We start from the raw sequence: 16,980 nt of genomic DNA, 5'->3' as shown, positions 1-16,980 counted from the left end.
TTAGTGCACCACCTACAGACATACTTTTCTTTAAACCTTGCATTTGATGTCATTGTTGTGTCTAGCGGTAGCACACCTCTACCACACATAGATCTGAGTTCCTATGGTGATAAAGAGGTTAAATCACATGATCTAGAGTCCCCTTTTTCCAGTGCGATTGACTTCCCCCCCCCCCTCTATCCTTTTGATCCTAGTAGTCCAGCCCTCTATTTAAATGAAGCTTCAGTCATACAATCTTGCAGCAAGTGGATTGTATGATGGATTGTGAGTACATTGCGTGTCCAAAAACCACCAACAACTGCCGGGGAGTTGAAGGGAAATTAGATACAATCATGATTATAGACCGGTCTTTCTGATGTATGGCCACCTTTAGCCATATTATGTTTGCAGTGGAATTATTACATTATCTGAACCTGCATAGGTTGGCATTGTGCTCAGGGCAGCCGAGAGGAATGCCGGGCCCCGGTAAAATTTTGGGGCGTGGCCTAAGTGTGGGGGTGGGGCACCTCCCGCACCAAAAATGTTTAGAGGAGGGTGAAAGAAAACTCTAAAAACTCAGCAGTAGTAATCTAGTAAACTCTAGTAATCTCAGCAGAAGCACACACCTACAGCATGTGCTGTGCTGTCAGCAGGTTCAACATGACCACTCATGCTGTCAGTGAGACACTCATGCTGAGCCTGCTGTCAGCACAGCACATGCTGTAGAAGAGTGTGCTGCTGTTGCTACCCGGAAGGGACAGAGGGGGAATGGAGGGGTCGGACCAGGGCCCCCGCAGGGCCCCTCCAGCAAGCCTGGGCCCGGGTAATTAGTACCTGCTCTCCCCCCCCCCCCCCCCCCCTCGGCTGCCCTGATTGTGCTACCATAATGCTGTTTTTTGTCAGGAATCAGAGTGTTAATCTGTGTCAGTAGCATTACGATAATGGTTTGGTAGTGCATGAGGAGCTGGTGGTAATGTTGTGCATGAACCTGTATTCATTTATAGACTGATATAGAGTCTATATTATATGCTTTCTGTGCAGTATGTAATATCGGGATACATACTATATACCGGCAGTGGTCCAAAGACCTACCCCGACATCCTGATATGGAAAATCCTGACAGGGGCCTCCTTAAGTAACCCAACCTTCTCTGACCTTTACCCTCCCCATTAGTGCCTAACCTCAATACCCCACAGCCTAAACACTGTTGCCATTTTACAGAACATTGTGCTTTTATTTAATCACTCAAATCCACGCTACGCAAAACGAGTATGGGTGAAAACCGGACCAGGACAAAACCCCCAGACCGCCGGAGCAGACATCAAACTGTGCATTTTGTAGCTTGTAGTCTCCGGTCCGGGGGGTGTCCTGTCCGGGGGAGTCCTGTCCAGGGCGGGGGGGGGGGGGGGGGCTGCCTGTTACCAGGTAGAGGAGGAGGGGTAGAATAAAGCCTCCCTGTATGGTCCGGGCATGTAGCAAAAACCGGATGGTCCGGACCACACGGGGCGTCTGTAATCTCCCCTCCCCCATGTCCCTGGTGATGGCTATCACAGGGACCCCCCCGGACAGGACACCCCCCGGACAAGCTCCGGACTGCAGATTTTGATGTCCTGTCCGGCGGTCTGGAGTGCAGTCCGGGTCCGGTTTTTACATAGTCCCACGCAAAACAGCCTTAATGTGCGGCGCAGTGCGGCCTTACATTATATAAAGTATATTTAATCAGCTCGGGTTGAAAACCTATACGGTACGAAAGCTAGAAATTCTAATGACGGCAGCAGTTGCACAATGCTATCATTAATTGTAACAAAGCTGCAGCATGAACCTTTGCATAGTTTTATATACAAAAGGCTTCGCTTTTAGTTTTGCTTATGTTCCTTTTTCCTATTAAATATTTGAAAAGCTTGTTCTTTGTCTATTGTGTGTGTGGAGTAAATTGTACATGTAAGAAGAATAAAACCACTCTCCGTTCCCTGTTTTGTTCTTATACAACTTTTGCAGCTCTTGACAAACCATTACGAACAGAGCTGGAAATATTACTGCCTGCCGTCCGGATGGGGCAGCTACGGCTTGGCCGCAGAGGAAGAATTGCACTTGACTGAAAAGCTGTTCTGGGGGATATTCGACTCCCTCTCTCATAAGGTATTTTCACTTTCTGATCTACGCTACAATATTTCCTACGTTGGATCAGTCGCTGCCCAATACTTGTGTTGTTTTTCAACTCGATATCCTGCTATTTTTTTTTTCATTTTGGAAAGGTATTAAAATTGCAGCCTAAGATTTTCATTAAATTCACTGAAGCCAAACAGAACAAAAGAGATTACTCTTTAATATTTGAGGCATTAAGGCTTAAATTGCGACTGAGGATAATAAAACACTTACTGTACAACTCCAGGAGCTCCTCTATCCTGGAGCTGCGCTAAACCAAATGGCGTATAAGCAGAATCTGCGGTGGGGAAGGTAGATGAAAAATCCTTCAAACCTATGCGTTGTGATACAAAATGTCATTTCTAACGTAACGAATCGCCTTATTGGAATATTTGCTGTATTTGTGAACTGTTCCGGCTGTATAATCAAGTTTTCCTTGAAGTGCTTTCTGCGAGAACCACTTTTTCTTTTTTATTTATTTTTTGCGTTCTAGTTCATCAAATAATGCATATATATATATATATATATATATATATATATATATATATATATATATATATATTGCAAATCTTGAGTTTTTTTTTTAAATGTGCATGAAATATCAGGCCAGTATGTAATCTTCAGAAGCTATAAGCAATTCCTATGAAGCATGAGTCACCTTGCGTGACATATTTATGACAAGATGTGACAGGTGTTCCTGAGGACCGTGTGAAGGAATGACAAAGTGACAGAAACCCTGATAGTAAATTAGAATTACATACGGTCGACATCGTCTCTCCCAGTGTGCTGAAGATGACGGTTCGGGGCTCCGCGTCAAATGAAACTGTTAATATTTAATTCACTTTCATAATGCACAATTTTTATTGCCGATATCCAATGCGGAGACATATTTACTCGAGCGGTGTTGGTCTCCTAGGAATTCTCTGGCACGGATCACTGACAGGAGATAATGAAATCATTATTCTCTATGCTCAGTTATTTCTAGGAAGAAAAAAAAAAAAACGCAGTTTGCTTTTTTTGAGCCTGCCATGATCTTTTGGAATCACTGAACATGGCTTGCTAGTTGTATACAGAGTCAGAGACGGCCTCGAGGCAAAAAGATTCAGATAAACTGCTGTTTTATAGCCCCAAATAACATGAATGCGCTGCTTAGAAAAACACATGGAAATCTTGGTAACGGGACTGTATTGGTGGCATGATTTCTGTCTGTACAAGAGCATGTGGATCTGTTTCTCCAGCCAGAGTTTGCATTAACATGCCAAGTGTGATGCATTGCTTTCAGTACTTATGTGTAGCACAAACGGAATGATTTACTGACAGGCCATACAGTACGTGGGGATATGGTCATTAGCTTAGGGTTGCCTACTTTTAAAGTCTCCTCACTGGGAGAAGCCTGGAGAGGAGACTGTCTGCAGCACTTCGGGGGGCGGGGCCTGATGTAGACATCATCAAGCCCCACCCCCAGTACGGAAAATCATGCAATTTGTGGGTCTTCGGGGAGAGGGCGCGGCCAAATGACACCATTTGCATGTTTAGCCGCACCCTCTCCAGGAAAAGCCGCAAATCGCGGGAAATTAACGCTGCCACATAGGAGATTCGGGGGGCCGGGAGGTGGACCCGATTTTTGGGATTCTGTATTGGGTCAACCATACTAAACCATTGAAGGTCGACAGGCCTTAGGTCGACACCTGAAATAGGTTAACATGGCTAAGATTGACATGATCGGAAGGCCGACACAAGCATTAGGTCGACAGTCAAAAAAGTCTAAATAATTTTTTCATGTTATTTTTTGTTTTGAGCCAACATGTTCCGGCAGGAGGTATTTCATGCCCTACTATCCACTACTAGGGTATGGAGGGAGAATAGAATGGTGCTCTAAGCATGGCGAGCGCAGCATTTACACTTAGACTGTGTCCATGTCGACGGTGTCAACATTGTGGACAAGTATCCCTTCCCATTGTTCACCTTTTATGCTTGTGTCGACCTTACCCATGTCGCATCTATTTCAGGTGTCAACCTAAGGCCTGTCTATATTCAGTGGTCGACGCAATACATGTCCACCCTATGACCCATGCGTGATGCTGTCAAATCTATATTAAGCACATTCAGAGGGATGTATCACGTCTTCTAAAGCGTAGATAAAAGGACAAGTGGAGAATTTGCCCATAGCAACCAGTCAGCTGCTACTTATCATTTTTATACAGTGTTCTTGATAAATGCATCCTATTGTTGAAGCTGATTGGTTGCTGAGTGTCCACCATCGCCACTGTTGCCCTTATTCACTCTCTGGAAAGCTTGATACATCTCTCTCATCGTTTTTTATCATTATCTGAAACACCAGCGTTATCATATTTTATATTGTCAGCCGTAACTCCTCCGCGCACTCCGAGTGAGTAATGATATTTAATATATCACCAGAATCTGAGCTCTGAGCGCGCCTTCTATTTTTAGTGGTGATTTCCGTAGAAATGGCAAACTGCAAAAGAATTAAAATGAAATGAACTTTCCAGCAATCGTTGCAAAAAAAGGACAAAAGTTTTCCTACCTTTACAAAAGTAATTAATGTGCAGATGTGTCCTCCTACACCTAGAGCTGACATGTTGAAACTGTGGCCCTCCAGCTGTTGTGAAACTACACATCCAAGCATGCCTTTCCATAGTTTTAGCAGTCCCTAATAGCAAAACTGTGGCAAGGCATGATGGGACTTGTAGTTCCACAACAGCTGGACATAGTTTGGACATGCCTGTGCAGCTAGAGGTACATTTACTAAAGCTTCTTAAATGAAAAGAGGTGTGGTTGGCAATAGCCACCAATCAGATTCTGTCTGTCATTTCCCAAGATGCAACAGAGAAATGACAGACGTATTCTATTTCTATCACCTCTTTTTATTTTTAGACGTTGGGGTTAATCTACTCCATCGATTCGGTTTCGGCGCTTGTTTTATTTGCGTGAATAAGACGCACATTTTTATGGCTGATTCGTCTGGTATATGGCATGCCGACAGTTGCTGTGCGGCGTGACTGGAGACAAAGTATATGAGGACATATCTGTAGTCTTGGTGCAGGTCTTCAGATGTGTTAGAAACATGACTTAGATTTTATGAATTCTTTGGGCCTGATGTATCAAGCTTTCAAAAAGTGATAAAATGGAGAGTGATAAACAGCCAGCCAATCAGCGTCTACCTGTCATTTTTCAAACCCAGCCTGCAACATAGTAGTTCAGAGCTGATTGGCTGGCTGTGTATTACTCTCCGTTTTATCACTTTTTGAAAGCTTGATACATCTGGCCCTTTATCTGTCAAAATGTTTAAATTGAATTATAGATTAGGAAAAAGTGGTTAGGGTAAGGACTATAAACTACAAGTCCGCTCTTAAAAGGCCTACCCACGGGACGATTTCAGGACATTTTCTGAGCAATCTCACTAGATTGCTCAGGAAATGCCCCTACATCGCTCCGTGTATAGGGGCCATATTGATAGCGATGCGATGAGTTGATACTTGCATGGATTTGCAGAGTGGTTTGTGTTGGGCGTGATAATGCCGGCCTTGTTGGCCTTGTTACGTTACTAAATGTCTTCTCCAGTTGTTTCTGTGGCCTTGCTGTGTTGCTGTCACTAACAATTTGCATGTTTTTCTGTGGGACTTTCCAACCAGTTCCTATCTCTCCTGCAGAAGTATGACGCTGAGCTCTTCAGGATGTCCATGCCTTGCCTCAGTGCCATAGCCGGTGCATTGCCACCTGATTATGTTGACACCAGAATTAAAGCAACTCCCGAGAAGCAGATGTCGGTGGATGCTGAGGGAAATTTTGACCCAAAGCCCATCAACACAGCCAAGTAAGTTATGGTTGATTCTACGTTGGAGGAGAAGCCTAAGGGACATTGGCTGCATTGATGTTGGAGCGAATACATTCAGGACTAGATAATAGAATTTTAAACAATACACTTTCATTCTAGACTGGTCCATCCATGTACATACAGAGCGCCATGGAAGCAGGTGCTAAATGCAGTATTAGTCAATGATTAGTCTGTAGTTACTATAGGGGCCTTGGCTATGTTCTTCTTAAGGTGTATGATGGAAGAGGCAAGATCTCTGTTCCGCACTCCGCTATGTAGAAATCGATCCCACTGATGTAGACTGGCAGGTCAGATTGCTGCTAACATCTAAAAAAAGAGTTCCATCCTCACAGAAGAAGTGATCACTACTGTAGGAATAACCACCGGCCATGTTCGCTGGACCCGTCAGCCAATGGTAGCCTGTTGTAACAACGCAGGGTACATGCAGGGCTTGTGCTGTGCTTGAAAATGGGAAGCTGGTGTGAAGTATTTGACATTGAGGAAACCAAGTGAAAATCATTTGCTGCAATAGGGTGGTAGGTATACAGTAAAGTAAAAGGTGAGGAGGATTTGGTGTCATACTACGTGACAAAGGGGGGGTGAAGGGGCACAAAGTGATCCAACACCTGGAGAGTGTTGTGTGGCAGTTTGAACCACATGACAAATGCATATTTGTGCATGGGTATGGGTCATAGGGTTTACAAGAGAAGTTGACATTCATTAGGTGGACCACTGAAGGTTGATATGCATCAAGGTTGACTTGTCTGAAGGTCGACATGGGGTTAGGTTGTCAGGGTCAGTAGGTCGACATGGGCAAGGTCAACAGTCAAAAAGTCAACATAGGGTATAGAGAGGCGGTATTTCATGCCATACTAGGGCATGGAGGGAAAATAAAATAGTGTAGCATAGCGAGGCACCCTGCCAGAAGCATGGTGAGTGCAACGAGCAATGCGAAGGGATTTGGGACCACGCGTTACATCACATGTCAAACGCTTTAGATTTGGCCACTTTTCACTTGATTTCTCGGCCCAATACGCTGGAATCGGGTGAAAACAGGACAAAGTGTATGAGGGCCTTTAGTTTACCATGCCCACTGCTTTGTTAAACAAGAGCAGCATTGCATGATTAAATTCAAATCACATGTTCAACAATCCAAACGACTGGTTATCAATCGCAACGTCTGTAGCAAAACAAATGCTGCTTCTGTACTTTGTAACAAAATCAGCAAGAACCTCTACCCATGTTTGTTGACCTATACATGCAGCCCCTCCCTTTATAGCTCTACTTGGGATCATTTTATGTTGTGTTAGAATGTGCGGGTGCTTGGTTTATTTACTGCTCCACGGCTGTGCCCCAGATCAGTGCCGGTTTAAGCACGGGGTGACGGGCAGTTGCCCGGGGCCCCCACATTGGCACTGCTGCAGCGATGGCAGGTGGGTGGCAGGCAGTGGGGTCAGGCAGCGCGGGGTTGGCAAGGGGTCCCTGCGGCAGCTGGGCACTGCAGTCAGCGGCAGGGTCCCTGCAGTGGATGAGAAATCAGCGACGGGGTCCCTAGCGCTACTAGTTCCCATCCACCGCAGGGACCCCACTGCTCATATCCCCGCTGTCCCCCCCCCCAAGGTACCACCTGCCTCCTATGTGCCAATGAATGCATAGCATACTGTAGCAAATGTGCACAAAATCGCTATTTATATCAGAACTACTACTGTACACTATATATTTACCAGGACAAAAACATTTTGTTAAGATGAATTATAATATTAGGACAGTACCAGCTTTTGCCACTAAAAAAAGGATAACTAAACATTCTCTGTTATAAATTATATTGACAAGAACCAAAGGAAAGTATCCTCTGCACACATTCGTGCTTTAAGTTCCTGTATTTGTTGCATAGTTATCTAATTAATAGTGGTTATATCAGCCTTGTGATAACATCAGTTCAGGACTTAGGTGGGTATTCAATTTGTGCCAATGTTTCCAACTGTCGGAAAATCTGGCCTTTTTCGACGATTCAGTCCAAGTGCCAATTTTTCGACTGTCTGAAAAATCGGTACGGTTCAAAAACACGTGGATCAGCAAATCACTCACTGATCCGGGTGTTTTATTTGAAAATGCAGCTGTTTTCAACTGTTTTCCGCCGATGCAGGTTTGACAACGGATGCATTTAATAGGTCTGTCCCAGATTTTTCTGAATACATTGAAGAAAAAAGTTGTTGTTATTAAGTAGCAAACATTAAAAATTAGACTTCACTTTTATTATATTTCAATTAAACATCCAATGATTGGATGGGATATATTGACATTGGGAATGCTTTACATGTGAACATTCTAAGCAATCTCTCTAGGGCCATATTCAATGTGGTGGGAGAGGGGGTTAAACGGCGAGGATCACTGAAAACAAGCGACCCTCGCTGTTTAACCCCCTGTGCTGGCCGCTTACCGTATTGAACGTTCCGGGGTAATCCTCTCTGTCAGAGGACAGAGAGGATTCCCCAAGCGGCAAGGTTCGCAGCTAATGCAGGGAGCCCGCTGCATTTAGCCACGAGCCTCGCTGATTTGGTGGCCGTACACCCCGTTTCCACCCAGCGAGGTGAAGACAGCATATGCAGGGGGGGGGGGGTAGTTGAATACTGAATGTGGGAGCTGTGACAGTGAGCAGTCAGCACTGCTCACTCTCACAGCTCGCAAAAAGCATTGAATACACCCCATAGAGTCAGCAATCCGGCTAATGTATTTTACAAACAATATAAAGATCTAGCAAACAGTATGGCTAGCACTACTTTTAGTATAAGTGACTCCTTAAAAAACTTCAGCACTCCACCATCGAAGGGAGAGCGTCTATTCTTATACCATAAATTCTTTATGAACTGCATGTAACTGGGGATTTTGTTTTTATTGCATCTGGATTAACATAGGAGGGTTTGGAAGTGTTTTTCTCCAAACAGTTCTATTACTGCTGCTCCAAGAGACTTGTGTTTTTCATTTAATTAAGAATTTATGGTATAAAAATAGCCCACTTTTCTATGACGGTGGAATATTGAATTTTTGTTTTTAAGAAATCACTTCTTCTAAAAGGTAGTGCTAGCTAGGTTCCAATGTATAGATCATTATGGTCAAAAGGTCGACAGGTAAAAGGTACAGTGATTAAGATTGACAGGTTCAAAAGGGGACATGACCGTATTCACACACCTATACAAAAAGTTTTTTGGGGGATAATTTTTGGGGGGATTCTTACATGTTTTCATTTCTTGCTTGATTTACTCTCAATGTGAATTATTATTTGGAATAGCAACCTTGCCCAAAACATGGCGCGTGTACAAGTTTACACTGATTGTGGTCACATACGATGGAACATACAGAATGTCGACCTGTTGATCTTATCCACTGTATACATTTTACCCGTCATCCTTTTGACCCTGTCTATCTAATGTTGTTAATAACATGGTTATATATTTACATAGCACCTTTCTCCCTGTAGCAATACATTTTCTATTCTGGCTTTTCCCTGTTTATTCTAGGTTATAGCCATCGATTGTCGATAGTAAAATATCATAGGTGGTCTTTGGCCAATGTTGAATACTTTTACAATTGATGGGAAGAATCACATGGTTTATTGCCATTGATGTTAAAGAAACAACTATTTTTTTTCCCTGTAAGGTGCTGGACCACCTCCAATGGCCCAGACTCTGATAGGCCAGCAGCCTAGTGTATTCTAAAGCAGGGGTGACCATTGGTCGGTGAGATTATTGATGAATCCTTTGCAGCATGTTTCACACCATCGAGGTTAACCATGAGTGGTACCATCAATGGGTAACCCACCCCATGCCATCCCTAGTTTGTTCGTTCTTGTGACCACAGTAGATATACCACATATATGGAAGAGGCAGATGTATTATTATCATTTTAACCACTATAACCAATCGGTAATGTAGCGTATTGCGTTGGAGTTGGCAGCAACCTCTACAATACGGAATTCAAATACTGTTATATAACTTTTATATGGTATTAATTTATTTCATTATGTGCATTGTATTTTGCGTTATGTCAAGGTCATAGTTGCAGAATATGATGATAAATTGTATATCTGAATACAGACTGTCAGGACAGCATGCATTGTTGCTCTGTCCTTGGATTATTGTAGCATTCCTTTCAGAAGAATAACATGATAAAATAAAGTGTTATGCTATTGTTGAATGGAGGAGATAGGAATCGCGCTGAAGCTGCTTTCTCAATACGGTCTAACAAAAGATTATTTTATGTTTTACAGTCTCACTTTACCAGAAAAGCTGGAATATATTGTAAATAAGAACGCCGAACAGGCGCATGATAAATGGGCCTATGACAAGGTACAGAACACTATGCTTGCATTTATTCTTATATGTAACAAAATGTCCATTCCAAAAAAATAAAGAACTGTCGTAGACAATGGTGTATATGGCCCAATGTTGTAAGGGTTCCCATGTACTATCAAACGGGGCTTCATCAAGGAAAGTGGTAGTACAGCTGTAGACCCGTGACATTTTGGCAAAGTTCGCCATTTAAGGGGATCCTCGCCATCCTTTGACGGTGAGGATTTCTCCCTAACATTGAATACGGTGAGGGTATTTGATGGCGAGGATGGCATTGAATACCACCCCTGGTCTTCAGGTCAATTCTAGATGTTTCTTCCTTTAACATATGGCAGTGTGCTTCAGAGGGGAGGAAGAAAGCAACGTGGGAATATATACTGAAACATGAACTTATTCTTTTATTTCTTATATTCTTCCTGAAAAATTAAGGACATACCGCTCTCCCTTTCTCCCACCTCATCCACCCAAAAAAGCAGGAGATTGGAACATCGGTTAAGTGTATAGAATAAGAGGGACCCTGACTGGTTGTTTTGAATACCAATCGCCAAATATTTGAACACATATCTACCACCTCTCTGTTAAGTTATTACATAGGTGGTCATGTCTAACGGTCATCAATGTTGTAGTTGCTCGCTATGTGTTTTAATAGAAGATCTGAAGTTTATAAAGTATGTTGCTAAATGATTTTTGTTTCCTTGCATTCCTTAGCTGCACAGTGGTTGGAAGTATGGGCCAGCCCTTGACGAGAACATGAAGACCCATCCACTAATGAGAGCCTTTAAGACATTATCTGAAAAGGTGAACATGCAATTATTTACTTTTCTTATGAAATGAGTAGACAAGCCGATTATAGCACATTATCGTAGTTGCCAAATGTCCAGATTTGCAGGAGACCATCTGGAGTTTTAATCTCTGCGCCCTGGTATTATATTTTTACATTTTAAAAAATTTTCAATTGGCGCTTTCCTTGGTGAATGTGTTAGACTTCTTCACCTGAAGTTAAAGGTGAATTCCAGACATATGTTTTTTTTCCCCCCGCAAACAAGGGGTGCCGACAGTGTGACCGGTAAAATGGAGGGGGCGTACCCTCTTCAATGGGCATAGCCACATGCCCTACAGCTGTCTCTCTCATCAACTCAGCACACAGCGTGGGCTCAGCATGGGGGAGAGGCTGTGCTGCAGCATCAACCTGTCACCCCTCTACCCACTGCCCAGCTCCCTGTAACGTGAGAAGGTGCAGCAGTACCCAGGTCAAATGTACCCCCTCCCATCTCGGACCACTACATACCACTATGCAAGCTCATTGCCTTACATTACCCTACCACTTTTTGTTTACTGTATTCTTCATTCTGCATGAAGTCTAAAGAAACCGGAAGGTGTGCAGAGCTTGTTATCCGATGAATGTAAAATATATTATTGGGAAGTATAGAAAGTTCTATAATATGATGATCTCATGTTTAGTAAAAAGGTATACGTATGTCAATGTTTACAGTATGTGCATATTAGTGTTAGTTATGTTGTAGTATATCTGGACAGGGGTTACCGCGAATAGCTTGCATTTACTTTGACAACATTAAGCTCTCCATAGAAAAAGATCCAGGACAGGTTTGTTGTAGATCACATGGGTTTAACTGCACAAATGATGTCTGATGCCCTGTTCTAAGTCCTATCAGAAATGACTGGATAGGTGTAGACACAGAGATGGCGGAGTGCTGAGGGTTCTACACACGCTGCACCGCAGTGTATAGGTTTGCCAATGATGAGATGGGATTGGGCTTTGCGCAGGAAAAGGTCAAAGTCACTGCACAGTTCAGCACTTTAGTCCCTGCACTGACTGCGGGTTTATGTGTTCAGGTACAAAGGTCTTGGTTCCCCTCACCAATATTATTTGGGAGCAGCTGAAGAATCAATGTCACGCGTGTTTGTAGTGTTGAGTTGTATTCTATTTGTTTTAATTTATTCTCTCATATCAAAAGCAAATGCAACATCTTGTAGAACGGTTTGTAGGTCTCCATAAAAGAAATGAATGTTTGTTTTCGCCGTTATTAATCTATAAAGCGTATGACAATTACATAAGCACTGATGTCTTTTTCCTTCTTCTGTGATCAGTGAAGGGTTTTGGGGGGTTGAGAGAGAGAGCTTTTTCTAATTACTAGGTTGATGTTTGTAGTGAGTAAAGTAGGCATGGCCATCGTTGCCTTTGCCATCGATGGCAAAAGTGGAACTGGCCATCGATAGTGTATAACTATTCAATGGATGACCATCAATGTTTTTGTATATCAATGGTCATCCATCTTCTGTGATTTAGTGGCCTGTGGGCCAATCAAAAATGTGGGGGCGGGGCTTCGCGGGTGTCGGGGGCAGAGCTATGCTCAGTGTCCCGGCACTTTAGGGAAAAAGCAAAAACGAAACTATTTGTTGTTTAATCGATGGTGGGAAAACATCTGGTTCTCCCCCATTGATGGTAAAACTATTCGACATCAGCCATAAACCATTGATGATTTCTAATCATCGATGGTTGATGGCCATCCCTAGACTAAAGGGGACTACACACATGGAGATTTGCTGAGCGTTCTAAGAGGTAAGCTTACCAATGTATAGGGAATGGAGAATTTAATATGAGGTTAACAACTACAGTACATACAGTATAGAAAGTAGTCCGTACAGTCCAGTGATAGAGCACTGCTGTCAGCAACTGTGTAGAGGGGAGGTAAATAGGTAGTGTACCATTGGAAAGTACATTTGGTGGTGGTGAATCTGATAAGCTTGCCTCAGGAGGTTAGTGTTCAGGGAACAGTTGAGTGGATGTTGAATACTTCATTCTGAGTTAAAGAGTTTAGGCATTTTAGTAATTAAAGTGCTACTTTCTCCCTTTCCCTTGGAATTTTTATGTAACCCTTCCCATTAATATACAGTAAGCATAGGTGCCGATTTTGTGGGTGCTCAAGGGCCCGAGCACCCACGAAAATTGATGAGCACCCAGGGGCCAGAGTCCCGCTGCTGGGCTGCCATATTAACTTGCTAATTTGCGACTGCAGCACCCACATTGCCGGACCCACCACCTGGGAAACAGTATGCCGGGAAGAGTGTATTCTGCCCGCGGAGTACCTGCACTATGGGGGCATTTATGTATGTGGAACTCTGTTGCCGTAATTTGAATTTTGGAGACAACTGTGCTCCGTAATATAAATTGGTATTATTTTGTGGCCACACCCCTTCCCCATGAAGCCACTCCTCTATTTTTGGCTTGAGCAACCACCAGCAAAAACATAAATTGGCACCTATGACAGTAAGTACAGGTTGAGTATCCCTAATCCAAATATCCCTTACCCAAAATATACCTTATCCATAGTTGGGACATAGTGGGACACCTGTAACAGTACTACTAAGGACATGATATGTAACTGGCACTACTGGGACATCTGTAACTGGCACTATTGGGGACATGATATGTAACTGGCACTAAATATGTGCAAGAAAAGGATTGATTGGTATTCAAATTCAGTACTTAACATAGGAAACTTTGTTTCATGTTTTGAAACCTTGTTTCATGCACAAATAAAATTAATTTGTGTGTATTTCATGTCATCTAAAGTGTTTAAACAACATAAATACAAGATACCCCGAGATACCTCAAGATACCTAATTCAAATATAAAAATATTCCAAAATACGGAATAATCCTTTATCCAAAATTCTTCTGGTCCCGAGCATTTTGGATAAAGGATACTGAACCTGTAATATAAAAATTAATGATTTTTTTTCTCTATTTCATTATATTTGTTATTGTTAAAGTTAAATGAAACCATTTCTTTTGCACAATTATACCGCTTAAACAAGAACAGCAGTCAAAGTTTAACAAGAACAGAAAAAAGGGTACTCTTTACTTAGTTGGGCGCCCGTCGCGGGCATCGCGGGTACATTTATGTCTGGCCGCGACGCGGACACCTGTGAAGCCCGCGAGGGGACGCGTCTACCTGTGAAGGTATCCGCGTCCCCTCGCGGGGCTCGCTGCGCTCGCCACGCTTCGGGCTCGGTGGCTCGCTGCGCTCGCCACACTATTCTATTCTCACTCCATGCCCTAGTGGATAGTAGGGCATGAAAAGGTCGGAGGACGCGTACCGCCGCCCCTCGCGGGCTCGCTGCGCTCGCCACGCTTCGGGTTGGCGTGGATCGTGGGGTGGCGTTAAAAATTGGGGGGGACATTTAAGGGTTAATTGTGCCTATTTGGGCTCTGTGGCCCATTTAACATTGATTCCTATGGCCAAATCGGGTCCATTGAGGCATTTAACAGTAAAATCGCGGTCAATCAGCCTTTTTAACATTGTTCCCTATGGGAAAATCGCGGTCATCGCGGGCACCCCGATTTACCCGCGATGCCCGCGATGACCGCGATTTTTACCCCCGACGCCCGCGATTTCAATCGCTGGCGCCCATCTAGGTAAAGAGTACCGAAAAAAGTTTGACTTGTCAAGTGAGGAGATCGACGGAACGAAAGGAGGGGGCGAGTATTAGAGGGGTTTAAGAACATATATCTTTCCAGCTCTTACATCCGGATACCAACTTAAACTACAGAGACTTTTATGAGTGTCAGAAATACTGACTGAATAAGCGCTACAGAAATTAGCAAATTCTTCTGATAAAAAAAAGAAGTCAATTACCAACAGAAGGAATTTAAATCAAAGCTAGCTTTTTCCAAGTTTGTCTGGTTTTGCCGCTTTCCCTCAGATACCTTAAGCGCACGCGGAGAATTGTGTAAAATGTAGGCTTTACAAATGAATAGAAAGAAATGACTGGTAGTGTTAAATGTCTGTCTATCACATGGGTTAATCCGGTAGATAAGCTTCATCTCTGTAAAGTCTCTGCCTGACAAAGGAGTTTATTCCTCAAAGCCTTGTCTACTTTGATTGACAGCTGTTCTAAGAAAGTCATAGCTAATTACCGCCACCCTCATTTATTCTGTGTGTGTATCACTGGATAGCCAAGGCTGTAAGAAGTGAGGTACATGTTGTAGGTAATTCCAGGATTAATAAGGAAATGTCTGAAGCAAAGACCAGTTGAGAAGCACGAAAGATTAACTTGGGAAGTGTGCATCGTGAAGGCCAGATAAACAAGCTGTTACAGCAATTTGCCTCTGCAAGGATGATTTGGGAATAGTTCAGTGAGTAAAAAAAAAGCAAGAAGGAACGTGAGCATTTTACGGGCCCTGTTTTATCTTGGCACAGACTGCCCGTTCATGGCTAAATCATTAGTGTGTGTTGTGCTACATCTGATAAACGCACAGTACGATTTCAGATCCTTGACACTAGGAAATGTAATAATGATTGCTGTTATGTGACTTAAATACAGAATGTAGTCCTTCTATTGCATATGGCAGAAATGGAGAAATGGTTATCCCATAATAAAAACACCTTAACGCAGTGGTTCCCAAACTGTATGCCGTGGCTCCCTGGGGTGCCTCAGGACACTTGCAGGGGTGCCCTGGGTTGGTGGTCCAGGACCAACTAAAAATATTAATGGTTAATTATTTATGAGAAAAACCAGTGCTGGTGGCTGCCAATCATAAAATGTGTACAAACAGAAGCAAACCCTGCCATTTACCACATAACTGACACGAAGAATCGCATATAAACACAATGTAATAAAAAAAATTTGGCCTGGGGGTGCCGTGAAAAAATTCTGATACTCTAGGGGTGGGTGCCTTGATTAAAAAAAGATTGGAAACCCCTGCCTTAACGGATTTGTTTATTTATTAACCGTTTCTTATATAGTGCAGCATATTCCGTCATGCTTTGTCTATCTCTTCACTGGCTCCCCATTCCTTTCCGAGTTCTCTTTAAACTCCTCACCACCACCTACAAGGCTCTCTCCTCCTCCACCGCTCCTTACCTCTCTTCACTGATCTCTATCCACACTCCCTACCGTCCTCTTCGCTAATCACCTCCTCCCACTCCCGTGTCCAAGACTTCTCTCGCGCTGCCCCCCTGCACTGGAACAACCTCCCGCCACCCATCAGGCTTTCTGATTCCCTTACCTCCTTCAAGCGCTCCCTCAAAACCCACTTTTTTCGACTAGCCTATCCCTCCTCCTAACCTCTTTTGATCCTCCTATCCTGCCTCTGTTCCCCTCCGTTCCTACTTATCCTGTTGTTTTTCGTTCGTCCACCCACCTATTTTTAGTATGTTAACTCTTATGAGTAGGGTCCTCCTGCCTCACGTACTCACCCCCTCTCTTTACCTCACCTGTCCTCCTGTCCTGTTCTTCCCTTCCTCTACTTCATCTTCAGTCTCCTCGACAATTTTGACACCTACTTCTGAACTGATGTTGATTTTATTTCTACCAGCTATACCCCTATTTATACTGTATTTTTCAACACACCTTGTACGTTACCCTGTCATTTGTTTTTTGTTTGCTATGTACAGCGCTGCAGACACTTTGCGGCGCCCTATAAATAAACGTACTACTACTACTACTGCTTTACTATAGGAGTATACTTATGGGTCCTGATTCAGATTTGTACTCAGCTCTGTCGTCCTACAGCTGACACTTCACTGTCTCAGGGCATTCGTGCCACATAGAGCAGTTGCAAGCAGTTCGTAGCTCTTGGTCATATCTCCACTCAGGGCCACCACTAGAAATGTTGGGGCCCGGGACTGACCTACAGCGATATATT

General features: G+C 43.4%; 1 protein-coding gene across 13 annotated transcripts in view; it reads left to right on the top strand.

Moving 5' to 3' along the window:
• Positions 1-16,980, top strand: part of RYR3 (ryanodine receptor 3) — a 527,067-nt gene that overhangs the window by 348,234 nt on the left and 161,853 nt on the right. For 7 of the 13 annotated variants that reach the window (XM_083167846.1, XM_083167845.1, XM_083167844.1 and 4 more), the window contains 4 exons: positions 1,978-2,118; positions 5,796-5,959; positions 10,227-10,305; positions 11,017-11,106. In XM_083167846.1, coding sequence (XP_083023972.1) covers positions 1,978-2,118; positions 5,796-5,959; positions 10,227-10,305; positions 11,017-11,106 — 474 coding nt within the window. Of the gene's footprint in view, positions 1-1,977; positions 2,119-5,777; positions 5,960-10,226; positions 10,306-11,016; positions 11,107-16,980 lie in introns of all 13 variants that reach the window. The other 6 variants (XM_083167836.1, XM_083167835.1, XM_083167838.1 and 3 more) reach the window with 1 other exon arrangement.

The sequence above is a fragment of the Crinia signifera genome, chromosome 12 (assembly GCF_055691185.1).
Source record: "Crinia signifera chromosome 12, ASM5569118v1, whole genome shotgun sequence".
Lineage (NCBI taxonomy): Eukaryota > Metazoa > Chordata > Amphibia > Anura > Myobatrachidae > Crinia > Crinia signifera.
Note: the sequence above shows the minus strand (reverse complement) of the source record. Positions and strands in the feature narration are given on the sequence as shown.